Below are 24,099 nucleotides of genomic sequence, written 5' to 3'. Positions count from 1 at the left end.
TCATTTGTATGGGAAAAAGAAAAGGGCTATTTTTAGGGTTTTTTCCAGAAATAATTTTAATTTTTCTCGCCGTAAAAACTATCCTTGAACTTCAACGAACATTTTAAAAAAAGATTTGGCCAAATTGGTCCAGGCGTTGTTGAGTTATGCGCTTACCAACACATTTTGCGATTCATTTTTATATATAAGATATATATGGTGCATTGTATATAACAATAACTGATGGTTTCTCCAAGTTCTTTAAAAGCTGATTTTCAAACTACTGCAAAGACAAGTTATGGTTTATTTCTTCATTGTAGTCACCATTGGACTTAGAGAAACACTAATTCTGCACCAGGAATAAAACCATTCCTGTTTCCAGCATGAAGAACTATATGTCTGCAATAAATAATTGTTATGATTAAAAAAACCTAATCGATAGTTATTCCAACGTTTACCTTTTTCCATGAACCTTTGTTGTCTTTACACTATATTTATTATCATCTCGCCATGAGCAACCCAATGTACCATTCTGAAATATTCATGGCTCTTTTGATATAATTCTTCCTTGATTTTGTTATATGTTTTTAAAAATTGTATTCCTTTAACAGCAATCTCTGGAACTTCGATTAAACCCCTTCGTGTGTTATCTTTACACCATTTAGATCCTACATTATCCAAAAATATATGAACGGATGTTCTACATCTCTCAAATAGCTGTATATCTTTTGGATCTTTGTGGATACTTTCTAAACTAACAATTTTCTCTGAATAAATTGTATTAAATTATGTTTCGATTGAAAAAACTACTTACTGTTTTATACATTTCGTATATTTAATCTCTGAAACACCAAGATTGATCTTGATTTGTCACCTGTTTCGCATAAATACGGTTTCTTTTTGGCGAATTTAAGGTTATATATATTTTTTTGAGATATTTGAGTGACCGTGTCCGTACTAACATAAAGTTCAGCTGCAAGGCGCATAAAAACAAAGCGTTAAAACAACGTTTGCCGATTTATAACATGTAATTATAATATTTTGAAGAATTTTCAGAAGTTTGGCAAACGGACAACTTTTGCAGGCTCATTCCGTTACATGTTCGAACAGCATTCTATCTCTTTTTAAATAGAATAAAACGACAAGGATAATATCGTCTGACTGTCAAATGAATTTACAACTTTAGACAGACATATAGTGACACTCGTGTCACTGCTATTTTGAATTGACTATATATACTTTATATATGGTTTATTGACTAACTGAAGCATAGCTTATCATTGCTATCAATATTATCGCTATTATCACTATTATCCATTATCTTTTGTTTGTTGGTTATACATATCCATTATATGCGTAGTTTAGCATTGCTTGTTCATCAGTTATCGTTGTTATCATCCGACCACCCCGATATCAAGATCTCGCACGCTTATTTGCTCTGTTTATTTTACCTTTTATTGAGTACTAGCGACCCGCCCGGCTTCGCACGGGTGCAATGCTGATACTAAATTAAATACACTACAGAAAAAATATGAACGTTGTATATAAAAACATAGCGGCCCGCTCCGACTTTGCACGGGCATAAAATATATATGCCTATGTCACTCAATGAAAACATGATTAAAATCGATCCAGTATTTTTGGTTCATTCATTACTGCCCTTGGCCTGCACGCATTAAATTTGGAGTAAAACAATTCCTCTTCCCCTATACTTACTATGAAGATTTCCTGCTATCTTTGGAATATCTAAATTCATACAATTTTTATTACATTACACATTTTTAAACGCAAATTTTAAATTTGTAATATCTCCGAAAATATTTGTTTAATTTACATGCTGTAAGGAACCATATTGATCTATATTAATTGCACACTGTATTTAAGGTACTTAATTCGATAAGGATTAATGCCGTATTGCTTAAAATAGCTTCGTAAATAAGCCATTTTCTCACGTAAAAAGTAAACAATAAAAATGGTTAATGTGGGTTATCCCTAAAAGATAAACATATACCATCGCGGACTTTTTTGTAGACCTTTTTATGGTGTACAATACTGTAGTACATTAATTTGATCTAACTCGTAGGGTTAGGCAGCGTTTTTGCTAATTGCTAAATAAGCCTAATCACGTTAGAAACCTCTAAAATTAGCAATGTTGCCTTAGTATATTATGCATGTATTATACATATAAACCTTCCTCTTGAATCACTCTATCTATTGAAAAAAACCACATCAAAATCCGTTGCGTAGTTTTAAAGATTTAAGGGCACATAGGGATATAGGGACAGAAAAGGCGACTTTGTTTTATACTATGTAGTGAAGTAATTGTTATATCATTTAATTTAATCTCTGTTATTATTTATTTAAGATATTAGATTACTTTATATTGGTTAATTAAATATAAATTTTATTTACCGCCCTGGGTTTAAAAACAACCCTACAATGTGCGCAATTATGTTATTATGTATAGTGTGAGATTACCAAAAATGAGACCAACTTTTCAATGGTAACAAAATAATTTGAACAGCATTTCTGTTTTACGGCAAAACCTTGAATTGGTAAAAAAAATCTTCTAAATTAATTATTGGTCCCTATATATGTTCATATATACCGAAAAAATAATGATTTTTCCCTTTTTTTTTGACATACTACATATTGAAAATACAAACGAAGCCAGATTAAATATTGCTGTGGTGAATTTTGTTTGACGTTCCATTTTAGAAATTAATTAAACATTAATTACAACTCCGCAAATGAATGGTTTGTTTTTGGGGTTCAATTAAAATTAAATTTAATAGTCCGGAATGTTGTCGTTTGACAACAATGGCCGAGAGGAGTCTTTGCATCCTTAAATAATTTTATATGAGGAAACTTCTCAATGGGAAACAAGTTTTATATTAAATTTAATCTAAAAATAATATGAAAAGTTTTATGGTTTATATTCATACTCCATAACACAACTACGACAATATATGTTTATACACAGCATATACGTATACAGCAACTTGACGGCAATATTGTTAATTTAATTTCATTTATTACATATTACATCTTCATATATCAAAAAACTGCAGTATACCTTTAAGGGATGAGCTGTTTCAGAAATTCTTTCAAGTAATGCCGAAATCTCAGAAAAGCCGCTGAGAAAAAAATTTGACTTTGAACAAGATAAAAAAACTAAAAGATTGGTCTGTAGAAAATAGTTGTAGCTTAAAAATTTCATAAAAATGTTTAAACTATATTCAAAACAATATATGATATACGACAATATATAATATATGAATAAATGGCCATATAATAAACCTTTGCTGTTACCAAAAAGGCCTATATTGTATTAGAAAATTTCAAAAATGTATTTACGTAGTATTTTTGTAATAGGCCAGATTTAGTAGTCCTATAAATATTCAAATAAAGAACAAATAAAGATTGTGAATCAATTTTATGCAAATTGTTTTATAAATTAAATAAAAATAAAGTTTCTATTGGAAAAGAAATTACTATAAAAAATATTTATACTTTTTGTAGCTTAGTAGAAATTTAGATTTAGACAAAATAAAGCAGAGTGACTTCCGACCTCCAAATAAACCTTTACGAAGAAATATGTATTTTTTGGAAGGTTTTAGGCAGAATAATACATAACGAGTCAATTGAAAAGTCTCCGGCCTATCATAGTAAAATACATGTTTATTCAACAAAATTCCCTTCAAGGTTGATACACTGGTTATAGCGATTCTCCAACTTTTCGATCCCATTTTTGTAGTACCATTAGTCCTTTGCTTCAAAATAGGCCCCAGTTTCGGTGATCACCTCTTCATTCGATAAACATTTCTTCCCTGCGAGCATTCTTTTGGAGTCTGAGAAAAGGAAATAGTCGCTGACTTGTGATTTCATCCTTCAAACCGTCCAATAACGCTATGTAATAGTCGCTGTTGATGGTCCTTCCTTTTTTAAGTAGTCAATGAAAATTATTCCATGCTCTTATTACATGCCAGCCAACTGTTGCGTTATCCAACGCTTTGGAGCGGGTTCATCGTGTGCAGTCGACTCCGATGTCTATTGGATTGCGGAGTGAAATGATGGAGCTATGTTTCATCCATTGCCACATATTGAAAATTAAAGCACAACCTCGGGTTTATTACGCTTGATCATATACAAACGCAGCTCCGAATCATCAACCAGTCGTTGTTATTAGTCAAAAGTGAGCTCGCGCGGCACCCACTTTGCACAGAACGTTCTCATACAGTTGATATATCTAGAGTGTCTGATATTTAATTCAATTTCAATTTACGGTCATTCAAAATCATTTTGTGGATTTTTTTGATGTTTTTGTCGGTAACAACCTCCTTTGGTCTCCACTGCCTTCATCGTCTTCGGGGCTCATTTCACCAAGTCTAAACTTAGCATACTAATCTTTAATGGTTGATTGTCCTGGGGCAGTATCCGGAAACTCGGTATAAAGCCAAGTTTCTACTTCAACTGTAATTTTTTCCTTCAAAAAGTAATATTTTATGAATAGGCGAAATTCCTTTTTTCAATTTTTTTCACAATAACAAAAGTTGCTTCACTCAAAATGCTATAATTCACAAATTAATGATCCGACAGCTGCCAAATTTATACATGCATCTTTTGTAGGTTAGTGCTAACTAAAAAACATGCGGATTTAATTCTAGTAGCGCCATCTGTATGTCAGGCCAGGGACTTTTCAACTAACGTCAGTAAATTACTTGAAAGTGAACTTATTTTATATTATTATCGGTTCTATGGATATTCACAGATGTATAAATGAAATGGAGCACAGAGCTAAACAAATGAGTGAAAGGAATTCATAAAATTTTATAAATATTTATAAAACGGTATAGCATAGATAAAATAGCAAAAATACCAGAAAGCTATAGATCTTTATAAAATTATTTTTTTAATAGACACTGATAAATGCTTTGAAACAAATATTTGCAATATTTTTTTCTCGCAATATGATGGCACCGTGTTGAAAGTGCGATATGAACAAAAACATTAAAGAAAATTAAACCGCCTTCAAATAATAATTAAGGAACTCACTAAAAAGTAAAAAATATTTATATTTAAATTTTTAATACTAAAAAAATGTTTCAAAATAAAATTTGTACATAATAATCTCTGTTAAAAATATTGACAATTCTATTTTTTTTTATTATTCTTCGTGAGTCCACAATCTGCCCTATTGGCAATAAGTATTTCTTATGTCCATATTATATATACATGGTATGTAGAAAATCACTTCATTAAGCAGTCTTCTGTATAAAATATTATCTTAATTAATTAGTCTTATTCTAAAGCTTATTCTAAAGTTTATATATGTCCAGTAATCAGATCAGGTGGTGTTAAACGTTCTAGTCAACGCATTTCACTATCACTTCGCATAATTAGCTGATTAACGAGTACATTGGAATGCACGGACACTCTTTTGATGTACTTCACACAAACACGTTGAACTACACTCGTTATAGGTTCTAGAAGAATATCGCGTTGTATCACTTTATTTGAAATACAGTACATTCTATTATAATAGGATGTATATCGATCATTGTTCTTGAGATGTACTTCTCTCACACCCAATAATAGTAAAAATGTGTATATTACGATGGTACTAAGCTTGTTTAACGTAAGATGGAATAGAAATAATGCCGTAGCTTAAGGGCAAGCTAAAAATTGTCTAGCAATTTTGGATCTATTGATAAAAATGTAGAAACCATCGGGCCAATTCGCTTCATACAAGTATTAATTTGATTTCAGTCGTAATCAAGCATGTTGTTAGTCGTTTCCTCGCTATCGAGCCGCACCAGATCGATCCCGACAACGAATAATCCGATGCTGGCGAGAGGCCGGCCGAAGAAAAACGGCCCGATGGAGTTTAATTATCTCTGATTTGATTTTTTTTCGCCGTACGCCTCGACGTCTATCAGCGCCGCTCTCCTCCGTTCGGACGCCGCATCGCCGGATAAAAAGGAGAGAAACAAAAGGAGCCGGAAAAAGCCTTAAATATATAGTTTCTAATTTCACGCGTTCCGCCCCAACGAATCGATCGTGGACCGGTTGCCCTTTTATTTGTATTCATTTCCCGGGAAGGGAGGCGGGAAAAAAGCGAAAGTAATTGGGTGTTTTCTGGACGAATCCTACACTTCTCGTCTTTATTTTCGTTAATAAAGGAGAGAGGCCCGTTAACGCGCCATAATAACGGCCCGTGTTCTTATTAAACGTGGATGTTCTCTCCTGCTGTTGGGCCCACTGTCTAATTGGCTCGCTCGTAGCACTGCTTATGGTAAATTAGCGGTAATTGACTAGGGATAATGAATACTTCATTAGGTGTAAGGCTGGATTTTTGATGTTTTACGCGAAGATTCTTAATATAAGCTTCGCGATAGTTTATTAGATCAGGACCAGGACCAACAATTTATTGAAGAAAATTGGTGTAGCTCAAAATAAACGCATTTATGCTTTTGAAGGTTTATTTTTGATTGTTAAAAATGTATAGCATGAAATCTGTTGTACATTGTTACATGTTGTTATAAGGATATGATTTGTCCAAAAATAATTCCGATTGTAGTATATAGATAAGTGGTTTAATTACTGTATAATAATTGAGTACTTTTCACTATTTGCTATTTTATTCAACAATTTATAGTCATGTCTAGGATATTCGAAAGTGTTATTTGTTCGTAGTCGATTGTAGTCGCGACTATTTCAGTCGAATGAAATATTCGTTACTAGCTCTCTGCTGATTAGCTTCTTCTTTTAGATTTTGCTTTTAGGGACTCTACTTTTCAAGATTAATCTTTATGCAGTGACATACTACAGAAAAAACAAAAAGAAAAAAATTTTGATTGATAAATAGAAAAATATTTTTACCGTAACATATTTACATTACTTTCGCAACTCTTAGGTAATATTCTCTTTACCATTTTTTTATTTTCTATTATACTCAGGCTTTGTTTAAGCATTTTAGTGTAAGTTAAAACTTCTTTCACTGAAGTTTTAACGCATAATAATTTTAAAATATTAACTGATTAACGATAAATAAAATTATTTATTTATCTGAAAATAATATTATGGTTAAATTGTTGATAAAGATTAATGCTTAAAATTGTAAAATAACATTTTATTGAATTTGTTACATTGTTTTAACTATGCATGTTTTTTTCTGGCCGTCTATTGTAATAGTAATGTCTCCAACGAATCTATCGTAAACCGTTGCTATTTCATCTGCATCTCTGTGGAAAAAACCACAGTTATAGGGTGTTTCCTGGACGAATCCTACACTTCTCGTCTTTATTTTCGTTAATAAAGGAGAGATGCCCGTTAACGCACCATAATAACCGCCCGTGTTCTTATTAAACGTGGACGTTCTCTCCTGCCGTTGGGCCCACTGTCTAATTGGCTCGCTCGTAGCACTGCTTATGGTAAATTAGCGGTAATTGACTAGGGATAATGAATACTTCATTAGGTGTAAGGCTGGATTTTTGATGTTTTATGCGAAGATTCTTAATATAAGCTTCGGGATAGGTTATTAGATCAGGACCAGGATCAAGAATGTATTGAAGAAAATTGGTGTGGCTCAAAATAAACGCATCTATGCTTTTGAAGGTTTATTTTTGATTGTTAAAAATGTATAGCATGAAATCTGTTTTACATTGTTACATGTTGTTATAAGGATATGTTTTGTCCAAAAATAATTCCGATTGTAGTATATAGTTAAGTGGTTTAACTACTGTTTAATAATTGACTACTTTTCACTATTTACTATTTTATTCAACAATTTATAGTCATGTCTAGTACATTCGAAAGTGTTATTTGTTAGTAGTCGATTGTAGTCGCGACTATTTCAGTCGAATGAAATTTTCGTTACTAGCTCTCTGCTGATTAGCTTCTTCTTTTAGACTTTGCTTTTAGGGACTCTACTTTTCAAGATTAATCTTTATGCAGTACCATACTACAGAAAAAACAAAAAGAACAAAATTTTGATTGATAAATAAAGAAATATTTTTACCGTAACATATTTACATTACTTTCGCAACTCTTAGGTAATATTCTCTTTACCATTTTTTTATTTTCTAATATACGCAGGCTTTGTTTAAGCATTTTGGTGTAAGTTAAAACTTCTTTCACTGAAGTTTTAACGCATAATAATTTTAATATATTAACTGATTAACGATAAATAAAAATATTAATTTATCTGAAAATAATATTATGGTTAAATTGTTGATAAAGATTAATGCTTAAAATTGTAAAGTAACATTTTATTGAATTTGTTACATTGTTTTAACTATGTATGTTTTTTTCTGGCCATCTATTGTAATAGTAATGTCTCCAACGAATCGATCATAAACCGTTGCTATTTAATTTGCATCTCTGTGGAAAAAACCACAGTTATAGGGTGTTTTCTGAACGAATCCTAGACTTCTCGTCTTTATTTTCGTTAATAAAGGAGAGAGGCCCGTTAACGCGCCATAATAACGGCCCGTGTTCTTATTAAACGTGGATGTTCTCTCCTGCTGTTGGGCTCACTGTCTAATTGGCTCGCTCGTACCACTGCTTATGGTAAATTAGCGGTAATTGACTAGGGATAATGAATACTTCATTAGGTGTAAGGCTGGATTTTTGATGTTTTATGCGAATATTCTTAATATAAGCTTCGGGATAGTTTATTAGATCAGGACCAGGACCAACAATTTATTGAAGAAAATTGGTGCAGCTCAGAATAAACGCATCTATGTTTTTGAAGGTTTATTTTTGATTGTTAAAAATGTATAGCATGAAATCTCTTTTACATTGTTACATGTTGTTATAACACGTTTTGTACAAAAATAATTCCAATTTTAGTATATAGTTAAGTGGTTTAACTACTGTTTAATAATTGAGTACTTTTCACTATTTACTATTTTATTCAACAATTTATAGTCATATCTAGTACATTCGAAAATGTTATTTGTTAGTAGTCGATTGTAGTCGCGACTATTTCAGTCGAATGAAATATTCGTTACTAGTTCTCTGCTGATTAGCTTCTTCTTTTAGACTTTGCTTTTAGGGACTCTACTTTTCAAGATTAATCTTTATGCAGTGCCATACTACAGAAAAAGAAAATAACAAAATTTTGATTGATAAATAGAGAAATATTTTTACCGTAACACATTTCCGTTACTTTGGCAACACTTAGGTAATATTTTCTTTATCATTTTTTTATTTTCTAATGTACTCAGGCTTTGTTTAAGCCTTTTAGTGTAAGTTAAAACATCTTTCACTGATTTAAGTGATTAACGATAAATAAAATTATTAATTTATCTGAAAATAATATTATGGTTAAATTGTTGATAAAGATTAGTTCTTAAAATTGTAAAGTAACATTTTATTGAATTTGTTACATTGTTTTAACTATGTATGTCTTTTTCTGGCCATCTATTGTAATAGTAATGTCTCCAACGAGTCGATCGTAAACCGTTGCTATTTAATCTGCATCTCTGTGGAAAAAATCACAGTTACAAGTCTAATAATAGAATAAAGCAACCTAATTCCGAACTAATCGTAACGGGAAGTACGATGCTACATTTGCGGATTATGCAGCACTGTTAACAGTGGCCAAACACCAAGAAGCATCCATAAAGATACTACAGACATTTAGCGATAAATTAATAGACTGGACAAATAATGAAGTATAACTAATAATTAATTTTTCCAACAAGAAATAACCCAACAGTTTTAAAATTGAATGGTGCTACAGTACCCTATGTAAACAGTGCTAAATATTTAGACATGATACTAGATGTTAAATTAAGATGGAAGGAGCATTTCAAAAATAAATCAAAATAAAATATAAACAGCTATATTGGCTCTTTGGAAGAAAATCCAATATGGCTATACGGTATAAAGCTGTGGAGCTGTGCCCAGGATAGCGATGTAAGGAAAATTTAAGTATTCTAAAATAAGGTATTGCGTAACGTAATGAAGATTTGCATCGTGACTAGGAAAACTCTACAGTCAATGAAAAAATTAAAAGGTTCGATGGGATACACGAAGCCTGGCCGGACCTCCATGAAAACCCAGAGGCGTTTCAGCTACTGCATGGACGACATTCTATTCGCAGACTAAAAAGGATTGTAGGAATGTTCGTCGGGTCGGTCAGTCGGTCGAAATGTGTGGCTGCCGCTGCGATTATTTGTCAGAACACTCACTACTATTTTTGGAAGGAATTTGCACGAGAACTGTAAATACTGGTTGAAGAAATACTGTTTATTTCAATGTTAAATGATACATGTGGTCGATGGGAGAATTGAAAGGATATTAGGTTAGGTAGAGGAAGTACGGTAGCGCTGTGAAAGTGGTACTATTACAAGGGGATGGAGAAAAGAAAAGAGAGCGAGACGTCGTCGTGATGGTCTTTTATAGCCTGGAACTGCATGGTACCAATCCACCGGCGTTGCCAACCTTTGTACTTGTTGATGAATTCGTGGTGGCCTAAAGGGTCGTGGCGGTCGCCATAGGATTAATCTATCGGAAATTGTGCGATAGTCAAGGAGTGTAAGGTGTGAAATCGAAGATATAGACCTATTTTAATAATTAATAAATTTAAAGCAAATGTATATAATATAATCATAAGAAAAATTTATTGCCCACTCAAGACATTGTTGAACCACTAAGAGTAATAATTAAAAAACATTTGATTGAAATAGAGTCACATATAAAGCATATAAATTTACGAACATATTTAGTCATAATTGGGTTATTTGAGAACATATTTAGTCATATATTCCTGTTATGCCTTAGGCAAGGCACTTCCATCGCAGAAGAAATCTGATTAACCAAGTGTGAATCCGACCCCAGTACCATCGAAATCATTTCACGGCCCCAGCGAAAACTAACCAACTAAACATAACGCAATTATGATGAAAATATACGGCATTCCTTGCGGGAAGCCCAGTATTTCCCTTCAAGAAACGGCGGTAGGCCACGGGTGTATCGATTCAATTAGGAAAAAAGAAGAAAACGAAACTCCCCCCTTTCTCCAACCAGCGGAAAGAATGCGGCGGCACAAAGAGAAAAGTTATGGAAACTCGGCGATGTTTAGCGTTCTGCCGATGGTCGGCGGGCAAGGAGGGGAGGCAAAGCGCGACCTGGCATCATCCAGTTTCTTTTCGTCGAGAACCAGATTGTTGAAAACTTAATTTATGAGGGAGGAGGGATCGGTTACGACGAAATGGTGAAGTTTCTTCCGGCCGGGGGTGAGCGTCGAATATCTAGGCGACGACGGAGTTTCGGCTTATTTCTGTTTTTAATTAGCGGTCTTCGTGGGGAGTTTTTCCGAAATTTCATTATAACTTTCTCGGCGTTTTATCATTTACAACAACAAATTTGCCTTGTATTCTTCCTCGGCCGCCGCCGCGTAAATTACCCTACGTTAATTCAGTTACGGATAGAAGTATCTCTAATTGCTGGAGAGAAATAGAAACAGTCTCTATATATTTTGTTACACAGTCTAGAAATTATCAATATACTTAACAGGTCAATTGAAAGTCCCCGGTCTGACACACAGATGGCGCTACTATAATAAATTCCATATGTATTTTAGTTAGCCCTAACCCTCAAAAGATGCGTGTATAAATTTGACAGGTGTCGGATTATGAGTTTGTGAATTATAACATTTTGAGTGAAGCAACTTTTGTTATTGTGGAAAAAATGGATAAAAAGGAATTTCGCGTGCTGATAAAATATTGCTTTTCGAAGGGAAAAATACAGTTGAAGCAAAAACTGGGCTTGATGCCGAGTTTCCGGACACTGTTCCACGAAAATCAACCATCGAGGAATGGTATGCTAAGTTTAGACATTATGAAATGAGCACCGAAGACGGTGAACGCAGTGGACACCCAAAAGAGGAATGACCGTAAATTGATATTGAATGAAATAGCAGACACTCTAAAGATATCAACTGAATGTGTACATCATATCATTCACGAATATTAGGATGATATTCGAGAATATCATCAGTATCAGTATCAGAATATCAGAGTATGAGAAGGCTCTGCGCAAAATGGGTGCCGCGCGACTTCACTTTTGACCAAAAACAGGAGCAGGATTTTACCAAAAAAAATGTGTTTCACTATAATAGGCCGGGGACTTCTCAATTGACCTGTTAGCATGTTGTTGAACAATACTGACTTATAGATAATTCTATATTTAGTGCTGATTTTTCATTATTTATCCATTAACCTTCCGTGTACCATGAGAAACTTGCCCTATAGTAGGTGAGTGGTGGCAGTCTGTAAAATGTCATAAAATTTGCCTGTACAAATTTTTTGGTGATATTATGCATCGACTATTAATTCTACATTGTAGCTGTCACGTTCGAATGAAAATCAGAAGTAATTAACCATTTCTTATCAGTTTTAATGACAAAATTAAAAAAAAATACAAATCTTTTTCATTCTCAAGAATAACAATTAATACCTTATGTTCTAAATTTTAAATAATTATTTAATTATCACAATTATTTCTATTTAGGAATCGACAAAGCGTAAACTATAAATTAAATCCTGTCCTTTATTTTGAGTATCTCTGCATCATAAGCCTTTTTGCAGGAGGTTCTTTTACATTTTCTTAATAATATTTAAAGTACTTAGTGATATCGTTATGCAAGCCTTTCGGAAGCTTTTGATTTTGTCTTCTTGTATGCAAATGGTCTTTCACTAAAGAAATATCAAATTCGCGAATAAACTTTCCGGTCAAATCTGTTTATATTGTTAGTTGCCAGCGTTTGATATTACTTGAGATATCGATAAGTTATGCTTGTCAACTACATCAACATCCCTTTTGGTCTGATTATAAAATGTCATGATGTAATGACGACATCATATCTATCAGTTTAATTTGTTTTGGGATATAGGATAACATAATTACATGTTTTTGAAATTCAAATGTTGATGTATTTGGTTCACGACTTGTCTTGAAAATTGGCGTTAGACAAGTTTTATTTTCATGTAAAGTATCCTCTACTGTAAGCTTGTGATTCTTTAATGCATTTTCTGTAGTTTTGTAACTAGTACAAGAGTTGTCCATGACAACATTCCGAGATTATTGTAATAAATATTGCTATAGCCACAAGGTTGCTTACAGCTTCATTGTTGCTTACAGTGAAAGGACCATTTTCGCGCTATTTTCCACAATATATTTTCATATATAGCATGTAAAACGTCTTGCTATCCACCAAAGCATGCATTTTAATACCGACCTTTGATATTTGTAATTTTTGTTTAACGTTTCCACAAATTACAAGAATGGGGTCTATTATATCTTCTTCAAAAATTTTGAGAGATTGAGATTATTGGTATTTAATGAATAATTTGATTTCGTATTCGTTGTTATAATTATTAGTGCTGAAGATATTTACTAATATATTTACTGATATTTACTTAGTGACTGTAGAATTAGGTACAGTAGAAAAACACCTAATTGAGAATGTATCGGCTCTTATTTATTTTGTAGAAATACGTGGCCTTATACTACAATATGATATGATATATATATAAAAAACCTAATAACTTTTGGGTGGGTATTATAGAGCTTTACAATATGAGTAAGTAACTCATCAGCATCGAATGTCTTCATAAAATCGATATAAGATATACAATTATATTATATAATTATGATACTATGTTATGACTTTGAATTGCAGTATTAAAACTATTCGTTATATGATATAAATTATACAATAAAATTTTAAAAATATATTATTTTATAATAATGAATGTATATTTTGTAATAATATCTCCAGTATAATTGCAAAGTATATTAGTAAATAAATTAAACATATCTCTTTACGCCATTTAAAATTAAAAAACTATATATATATATATATATATATATATATATATATATATATATATATATATACCAATGTAAATTTCTTTACAGTAGAAGTATTAAAATATTAAAATATTTGTTCAATTTTAAAAAGAATAAATCATGTAAAATTGAAAATGAATATTTGTTCTTACCTTAAACAGCACATTTGTCGGTTTCTGAAAGAAAAAAAATAAAAATTAGAACATTAATAGTAAAATTTAAAATTAACGTTAAAATATTGACTTGATATATTTGACTGATATAATCAACCAATATAATGCAAAAGAAATTTGAATTCTCGAGAACTGACTGGAGATCCGGTAAAACTATACACTTTAAACCAATTATTTACACAGCTTAGCACCAACCACACTGTTGAACAGGTTATTAAGAAGAAATGTCCAATTTTATGATTTAACAGGTCAATCGAAAAGTCCCCGACCTGACACATAGATGGCGCTACTAGAATTAAATCCATATGTTTTTTAGTTAGCCCTAGCCCTCAAAAGATACGTGTATAAATTTGACCGCTGTCGGATCATTAGTTTGTGAATTATAGCATTTTGAGTGAAGCAACTTTGGTTATTGTGAAAAAAAATTGATAAAAAGGAATTTCGGGTGTTGATAAAATATTGCTTTTTGAAGGGAAAAAATACACTTGAAGCAAAACATTGGCATGATGCCAAGTTTCTGGACACTGCCCCAGGAAAATCAAACATCAAAGATTGGTATGCTAAATTTAGACGTGGTGAAATGAGCACCGAAGACTGTGAACGTAATGGACGCCCAAAAGAAGTTGTTACCGACGAAAACATTTTAAAAATCAACAAAATAATTTCTAAATATATCAACTGAACGTGTATATCATATTATTCACGAATATTTGAGTATGAGAAAGCTCCGTGCAAAGTGGATGCTGTTCGAGTTCACTTTTGACCAAAAATAACGACGAGTTGATGATTCTTAGCAGTGTTTGAAGATGGTCAAGCATAATAAACCCGAGTTTTTGCGTCGATATGTGACAATGGATGAAACATGGTTCCATCATTTCACTCCGAAGTCCAATCGACAGACATCCGAGTGGACCGCACACGATGAACCCGCTCCAAAACGTGGGAAAACGCAACAGTCGGCTGGCAAGGTTATGGCGTCTGCATTTTGGGATGCGCATGGAATAATTGTCATTGACTACCTTGAAAAAGGAAGGACTATCAACAACAATTATTACATAGAGTTATTGGACCACTTGAAGGACGAAATCGCCGCATTTGAAGAAAAAGAAAGTGCTCGCTGGGAACAAATTTTTGTCGAATGATGATATTGTCGGTGATCCACGAAACTACGGCCTATTTTGATAAAGATAATATTAAGGATAAAGATATAATGACTATGCATTTTTTTTCTCTAAAAAATATGACTGAAATGCGTTGAAAGAAACGTATCGACAAACTTATTTGGTGTAAACAAAAGCGATTTATATAGTATTCATTTAGTAATAAAATTATATAGTACAGTTGGCCGATACTATAAATAATATATTTTGTGTATTACGTATGCCTAATATATTAGGGCAATAACGAATTATAATTTCTATGTAATTATGCAGGCTTAAAAAACTTTACAATCTATTGTATTGCAGTAATGTAAATTAATCGTTGGTCGCTAACACCTTAATATAAAAATTTACAAATATACAAATATACATACATTGTTATTACAACATGAAGCCAAAGACATTTCACGGCATTGTACAGAACTACATTAAAATATATGTTTATGAAAAAAATTAGGTCATTGGCTGCTTTCGCTATTCAGTTCCTATAAATATAGTAATATATTATTTAGAAATATCCAAAAACGTTGGTATATTTTCTCGTGCTGTTAAAATATTTCGTAGTTGTTAGAACTAAACAAGTCCTCGCTACACATTTCAGTTGTTGAAATAGGTCGGCAAGCCGTCAAGATAAATATAATCAAGATAAAGCAAAAAATATAATTATTGAATAGTTATAGTTATAATTATTGGTAAATCAAAGACGAACAACTAACAATAGTGCAATTAATTCTAAAACAAAAGTAAATCATTAATTTTAGAACGGCTTATACTTAGGGCAGTTTTTATTGGCAATAGTTTAAATTGCGATACATATAAATAACAAAAAAATAAATAACACCGAAAGGTTAAGAGTTATAACAGATAAATATGATATAACATTAACGAAATGATTTAAATATATTTTTAAACTCTATAAATCATAATTCATTAATATATTATAAGAGTTACCAAATATTGTAAAAGAAATACCTTAACATATTTGCATTAAAATATTTTAATCAGTTAGGAATGAATACATTCTTAATCCTTAATCATGATATAATTGATTTAAAATAACATTTAAAGATCATTATTGACATTGTCAGATTCTAAATTAATAATTTATTTATTCAAAAACTTATTTTATATGCAACTTTAATATTCTCAATCCAAACAAATATGCTCTAAAATTAATATTTTTAATTAACTAATTTACTAATTGTATGTAACAGTTTTATACTTATTGGTGCACATATTGGATTATTCATTTTCGTTATTGTGTTATTTTCAATTTGTATTTACTATATCATAAAATCTTTCATATTCAAAAATTGCAAGTACAGAAATTACTATTATATAAGCTGGATGCGAACAATGTTCTATTTTATATACCACTAAATAAATATATACCACTAAAATTTAATGATCATTATTAATAAGATATAATATTGTAGGAATGTTTGTCGGGTCGGTCGGTCGGTCGGTCGATATGTGTGGCTGTCGATGCGATTGCTTGTCCAATCACTACTATTTTTTGGAAAGAATTTGCACGAAAACTGAAAACACTGGTTCAATAAAACTGGACAAGATATTAGGTTAGGTAGAGGAAGTACGGTAGCGCTGTGGAAGTGGTACTGTTACAAGGGAGCAGAGAAAAGAAAAGAAAAGAGAGCGAGACGTTGTCGTGATGGTCTTTTATAGCCTGGAACTGCATGGTGCCAATCCACGGGCGTTGTCAAACTTTGAACGTGTTGTAGCTGAATGCGTGGTGGCTTAAAGGGTCGTGGCCATCGCCACAATATTATATAATCATATAATAATAAAGTTCAAAATAAAATAAAGTAAAATTCAACCTAATGGGTTTTATTAATATTCATTTCTGTACGGAATGGTACAAATTAATATTACAAAGCAATGGGCTCCTTATGAGGCATTTATATTATTTTATGAAACTAATATTCAAATGTAAGTTATGACTAATAACCGAACCGAACTGTTGTCGCGCGATGTTGCCACATATATTGGAGCTCTTCTTGTATGGTGTCTATATATTTTTGGTTGGCCCCCTTACGGTGAACTCTCGAAACCTAAATCTGTATATAAATGTTAAACTATTAACAAAGTCATACACATTAATAATTTTACTGCCATTTACAATTCACACATACATTTCCTAATTATAAACTTATGGCGACCTTGAGGCATGTCGAATTTTACATCGTGGAACAACTGTCTATAAAATACCCAGAAATATAATCCCAGATGTTGAACACGGGTGGGATGCCTACTATGCCAAGTAGCGCAAACTATGAAATGATAACGATTATCTGGCAACCCCGAGAGGTTATCTGGGATGTTGTTGATGGGTACTTCCATCCTTTCAGTCACTGATCATAGTTCAGTTCAGACGTGCCATCATTGACTGCCCAAGCCTCGTCAACAGGTAACACCACTGCCATCCATTTTATCTATCTTTGTATTTTCAACATTAGTTATATTGCCAATAAATAACGGTCACATAATGTAACACCACTGTTTCATTTCATTTTACCCCGGCGTGATCTTTCGCAAAATTGGGTTTGGACTCGTGAATGGAGGGTACCTGCAACATGGTGTAATTTACATGGCCGTTATCTTGGTTTTATACAAAATTTTCAATATTTTAAATACGATTCTTCTTCGATTTTAATTTTGTTCCTTCCGCAATACATTCTTTCAAGCATTTGTTCCTCATTAAATTTATTTTAGTGCTGGAACAATGCGCCTTAAATTTCATTTCATTATTTCCATTTAATTTTTGTGCAAATTCTATTTCTTTCGCAATCTTTTGAACTCTAAGAGCTTTTGATATCACTATCTAATCATCGACATTTCGATTAAACATTTCTTTCAGTGCTATGTTTATATCATAATGTCTTCCTTCGCTCGCAATCTCAGTCATATTGGCAGGCATTTTAATTTGAAATGCTCTGGGCAGCTTCAATCGGATACCGTCGTTATTTGTTTTCTCTGGATTACCGCAACGTATGTAGCTACGGATTAGTCACAGAGCAGCCCCTAGGTACCGATTGCAATCACCGTAGACTCGTCGTTTCTTCGCCGATGTATTAGAATTGCCAACGTCTCGTCGTCGAAGAAATTAAGTTACCACGTCGTCGGACTATCGAATGTCCCACAGTATCGAATACGGGAGCCCTGTTAGAAAAATAGCTGGCTTTCAACGTCGATTCATAGACCACGTGCAAGTGTTAAAGTAACGATGAAGCAACAGTATCTGTAGGACTGAAATATATCAACAGCCTTACCAGCGTACAACCACCGTAACTTATATTTCGTTTTGACAGCCCTATAAATCAGTTTTGTTTAATCTTATCCAAATGTTTTTTTTTCTATACAGCATACTTATTTTGTATATATATTTATACTTTATTTTTTACGAATTATATGTAATTCTGGCAGGGGAGTATTGTAGCGACCTTGAGGCATGTCCAATTTTACATTGTGGAATAACTGTCTTTAAAATATCCAGAAATATAATCCCAGATGTTGAACCCTGGCGGGGTGCCAGCAGCGCCAACTAATATACGATATCAAATATCAACCCCGAGACGTTTATATGGGATTTTATTTAAGGGTACTTTCAACCATTCAGTCACTAACCAACGTGCAGTTCAGACGATCGTTCCAGGTGAAGACTAAAGTTATTATCTCTAGCCGGAAAACCATCGACGCAGGAGTTCCACAATTTTGAGGCAGGTTTTTACGCAGGCGACACTGCCTACTTTGCTTCTTCAAGAGTAGCACCGCACATCCGAAACAGACTCCAAAAACAAATAGATGAGACGGTCCAGTGGTTACATTTCTGGAGGTTGCAGGTCAACCCACAGTAAACACAAGAAGCGTTTTGCACCGAGTATTTCGCGTCTTAAAATCGAGAAGAAATCCCATGGCTAGAAGAAGCCACCTATCTCGGTCTTGTGTTCGATCGCAAATTTTGGTCGAATTCCCACATTCAAAAGTCCCTCCATAAAGGTCAAGGTATTGTTAATTTGCTGTTCCCGCTTATCAACCGGGCCAGCAGGCTTCCTCTCTCCATAAAATCTCTCCTGTATAAGATGCTGGTTCGATCAGTCGTTCTATACGGCTCCAGTGGTCCACCAATCTAAAATACGTCTCACCTAGCCAGGTGGAACATCTTCAAGTCTTTCGAAACAAAATTCTCAGGAGAATAATCAATGCCCCCTGGTTCGTCAGGAACAATCAAATTCATAGAGAAATAGAGGTCCTCCAAGTTCACGATTTTATATCCGAGGTTTAGTCGAGATATTTCTCCACTCTTCGTCTAGCGGACAATAGATTTATTATCGAGCTGGCCGTTATTTTAGGCCAATAACTCATTCGGCTCTTCGTAGCCTTATTCTATCACAGCCGACACTACTCCCCGTCGTGCTCTAACTCCAAATTGTCTCGACCTTCTCCGGCGAGCGATTTACTCATGTACCGCAAGCTGCGTGGTGTGATAACGACGCCACGTCCTTACCCTTGTGCCTCTTAACGGTGTTACCGGTTACAGGCACCCTCCTTACTAACAGTAAGAAGTATCAGTTGATCATTGGATCAGCTGATAGGGCGAGGTTTAGTGGGAAGCCCAGAGGCAGTCTCCACATGACCAGTCCAACTCGCTTATTCCTGCGGGTCTTCAAGACAAGTTATCGGTAACAGGATTCCCCTACCCGGTTCCCGGCCAATAAAAAAAGTGCAGTTCAGACGTGCAATAATCGACTGCCCAAGCCTCGTCACCAGGTAACACCAATGCCCTTTTTATCACTTGTATTTCCCACATTTTATATTGTACCAATATATATGGGTCACAACATGTAAACACCACTGCTTCATTTCGTTTTTACCTCCATTTACCCAGACATATAATATACCATAAAAACTAATACATAATTAGGAAATAAATTTCACAAATTTAAATTATTGTCGGTGTGGCTATATACTGTAGCGTATCATAATTATAAAGCTTCAGAAAGAACTTCTTCATTTGAAACACTCATCGTGTAATTTTACAAAATTTATATGTGTTTTTTGAATGTTGACGTTGATAGATTTATTCCTATCTTTCCATCTCCTACCTGTTTTGTACAACGTTTAATATTGAGGTTTCGATGTAAAAATTAGCAAATCGAAAGCCACCCACCATTTCAGTAGGCTTCTATTTCTAGCTTTAGTACTCAATTATTATATAAACTCGAAATAAAGTGAAACAACCAACGATAAAAGTTCATCTAACCCACCCCATTATAATTAAGATGTTATACATTTTATTGTAGCCGAACTAATTAAATTATAACGGCAATATTTGCGAGAACCCCACAGCATCTGGCAAATCTATAATCAAATAACATCCCCCGGCGTCTAACCCGTCCGAACTCAATATTCCCCCCGGGGTTCCACCGGCTCGACCCTACGTTGATAGGCGCGATAACCGCATTACTTAAATCCATATATAGAGTGCGCGGCGTCATTTTATATCTCGCCCCGTTTATTCGAAGACGTTCCGTGACCGAGACCATCTCCTCGGACAAATACCCTTCACCAAAACCCTCTGAATGCGGCGCTACCGAGAAAAAGGAAAACAACCTGCACGGCCGCAGTTTAAGGGAACGGAGGAGGCGACGTAGACGCCGATGTCCTTTTAACGAGGCCAATTTAAAGCGGAATGATGCTGCCGGAGCGGATGAGATTTTTAGTGATGCTCTTGAAGCGGCAACGCCAAAGGATTTAATCGTTTTAATGCCGGCGAAGAGATGGACGGTGTTGAAGATCTAATAAAACAATGGAGTGCTCGTTGAGGTCCTCAATATTAAATAAAAATATGGGCGAGGAGACTTTATTTGATCTTTTGAATTAAATGTTAAGTATTAAAACTGTTGAGAAGAATTAATTTGAAATGTGGCATTATAAAAATTAGAATCAAAGAAGGCGAATAACTATTAACTAATTCGATGTAGTTTTAACAGGAAGGTATCCATTTAGATTTATCAAATACTAGACTACTGGGGGCAGTTCGTATCGTCTACATCTATCTTACACATCTTCCTCGATTGTTGGTGAATTTAACCTCCTCGTGTGCTCGCTCACTGGTCGGCCTTTTATCAGACTTCATGACGATATCATGGCGATGAGATGGCATCCGACTCAATGCTATTTCGAATAATTTTAATCCTTCGCTTCACTCTTCGCACATTCACTCTTTCTTGGATTGGGAGCACAAAGGCTATGAATTTCGTCTTTTGCCATTGTGTAAAAATTCATGAAATATTTTCCTTAGAGATTTTTTTATGATTTAATTATTACATTGCTACTAGTCGTTTCCGACTAACCCACAATTTGTCTTTATGATAACTTAAATCTAGGTATATAACTAGGAGGATCCGTCGGCCCTCTCTCAGTTTCTGGCGAAGTAATGTTTATACAAGTCACTGCTGTATTTTTTTATGAAATGCACCTCACTACACAATACGACACAAAATCAGATGGTTTGATACTTTTGAGTCCGTGTCCTGCTCTGGTGATATCGAAAAATTGCAATACTTTAATATTCTCATGACAATAGAGACTTCCTCATGCCCCCTTGCAATTCTCTTGATTTCTTGACTGACTGTGGGTATCTGAAGGTCTCGATGTAGGTAGTCAGCCCTGTAGAATTTGGGTGCGCCCACAATACTTAACAGGACTTTGTTCTGAAAAAATTGTATTTTGTTTATGTTATTCTTTGCAGAACATCCCCATAATTGAGCTCCATATGTCCATATGGGTTTCAGTATTTGCTTAAATAATATCAATTTATTATGTACTGATAATTGTGATTTTATACCAATTAGCCAATACATTTTCCTATATTTCAATTTCAGTTCTTTTCTTTTTTTCTTTATATATTCTTTCCAGCGAAGTTTTTCATTAAGATTCATTCCGAGATATTTAGCGTTCTTGCTATATGGAATATTAGTATTATTTAATGTTATTGGGGCTTGTAGGGTCTGGTTGTAGGTGAACTGCACATGCACAAATTTACTTTCGTTAATTTTTATTTTCCAAGCTTGTGTCCAATTATTGTCACTTGCCTGTTTTAATATTCGTGTGGCTTTTTCACTATTGTCTCCAACAGCTATAATCGCAGTATCATTAGCAAATGTAGCCATCGTAATATTCTCCATTTGTGGTATATCACATGTGTAGAGTAGATAAAGTATTAGCCCCAGTACACTTCCTTGTGGTACACATGCTTTAGCTTCTTTTATTGTACAGTAAGCTTCTTCTTGTTTAACTCTAAACATTCTGGATGGAATGTACGATTTTAGTAGTTCGGTGTGTTGTTTTGGTAAAATTTTCTTTAGTTGATGAACAAGGCCTTCATGCCAAACCTTATCGAAGGCTTGTGCTACATCTAAGAATATAGCTGAGAGCATACTTTTTTACTTTCGTAGGCTTCCTCAATAACATCTGTTATTCTGTGGACCTGGTCAATTGTTGAATGCTTGTTAATAAAGCCAAACTGGCTCTATAGAGAAAAAGTCTAACTCATTCGTGAATTTATTATTTCGAATTGATTTAGAGAAAACAATTTTTAAATACTAATATCCGTTATCAATTTTATGCATGGCCTTGACAAAATGTTTCATTAAACCAAGTCTCATGTGCAAGGGTGGAGGAATCACATTTTCTTGAGGAATTAATTGTTCATATTTGGTGTTTGATTTACCATAAAGTCATTATTATAGTATATATTAATCATGAACTTGTCGTTGTATTTGGTCATTTCTCCTACCTAAATATTCGCGAATGAGATGATGTACACGTTCATTTGATATCTTTATCTGCTATTTCATTTAGTTTCAATTTACGGTTATTCAAAATCATTTTGTCGATTTTTTTAAATGTCTTCGTCGGTAAAAACCTCTTTAGGGTGTCCACTGCGTTCAAAATCCTCAGTGCTCATTTCACCACGTCCAAACTGAGCATATCAATCCTTGATGGTTGATTTTTCCGGGGCAGTGTCCGGAAACTCGGCATCAAGCCATGTTTGCTTCAACTGTATTTTTTCCCTTCAAAAAGCATTATTTTATCAACACGCGAAATTCCTTTTTATCCATTTTTTTACAATAACAAAAGTTGCTTCACTCAAAATGCTACAATTTACAAACTAATGATCTGACAGCTGTCAAATTTATACAGATGTCAAATATATATCTTTGAGGGATAGGGCTAACTAAAAAAGATATGGATTTAATTTTAATAGCGCAATCTATGTGTCAAGCCGGGGACTTTTCAAATGATATATATACATATATATATATATATATATATACACATTACTTTTACATAATTTATTTTCAACAAAGGAAAATAAAATTTAGTCTCGGACTCATAAAAACAACAATAAGTAAACAGTCTTGCTGTAAAATCAAGTTCCAGTTAAATAACAAAAGAAGAGCTTTAATCAATTAATATTTCAATTATTTACTTAACCGCAAACTTGATGGCTACTGCCCGTTAAACTTTTACGGTTCATTTCTTTCAAAACCTCAGTGGATCCGTTTTCCATCATAATTAGTTGCAGTTAATTAGATTCTGCGGTAACATCAATATCACTGACATCGTCTCAAAGAGATTAGACAAATAATCGCCAGTCTGTGGTAGAGACATAAGGAGAAACTTCTCAAAATTATGAAAATTTATCAAAATATAATCGAACTGGATGTATCATGTTAGGGTATTGAGTTAAAACATCTCAAAAGCAAGCTTTACAGAGGGTTTCCTCTGTAAGGTCAAAAGAACTTTATTTACGCAGTGTCAGGAAAATTAAACATTTCGAAAAATACATAAAAACCGAACAACGAGACACCTTTCCCTCTGATATCCCTCAGAAATACTCC

General features: G+C 33.6%; 1 protein-coding gene across 3 annotated transcripts in view; it reads right to left on the bottom strand.

Annotated features, from left to right (window-relative positions):
• The window catches only part of LOC143203530 (uncharacterized), a 667,483-nt gene that overhangs the window by 216,080 nt on the left and 427,304 nt on the right, over positions 1–24,099 (bottom strand). For all 3 annotated transcript variants that reach the window (XM_076415722.1, XM_076415723.1, XM_076415721.1), the window contains one exon: positions 13,995–14,018. In XM_076415722.1, coding sequence (XP_076271837.1) covers positions 13,995–14,018 — 24 coding nt within the window. The remainder of the gene's footprint in view (positions 1–13,994; positions 14,019–24,099) is intronic.

The sequence above is a fragment of the Rhynchophorus ferrugineus genome, unplaced genomic scaffold (assembly GCF_030347505.1).
Source record: "Rhynchophorus ferrugineus isolate W39M unplaced genomic scaffold, kcgeb_rfMv2 rfM10, whole genome shotgun sequence".
Lineage (NCBI taxonomy): Eukaryota > Metazoa > Arthropoda > Insecta > Coleoptera > Curculionidae > Rhynchophorus > Rhynchophorus ferrugineus.
The sequence above is the reverse complement of the archived record's forward strand: the minus strand, read 5'-3'. Positions and strand labels throughout refer to the sequence as shown.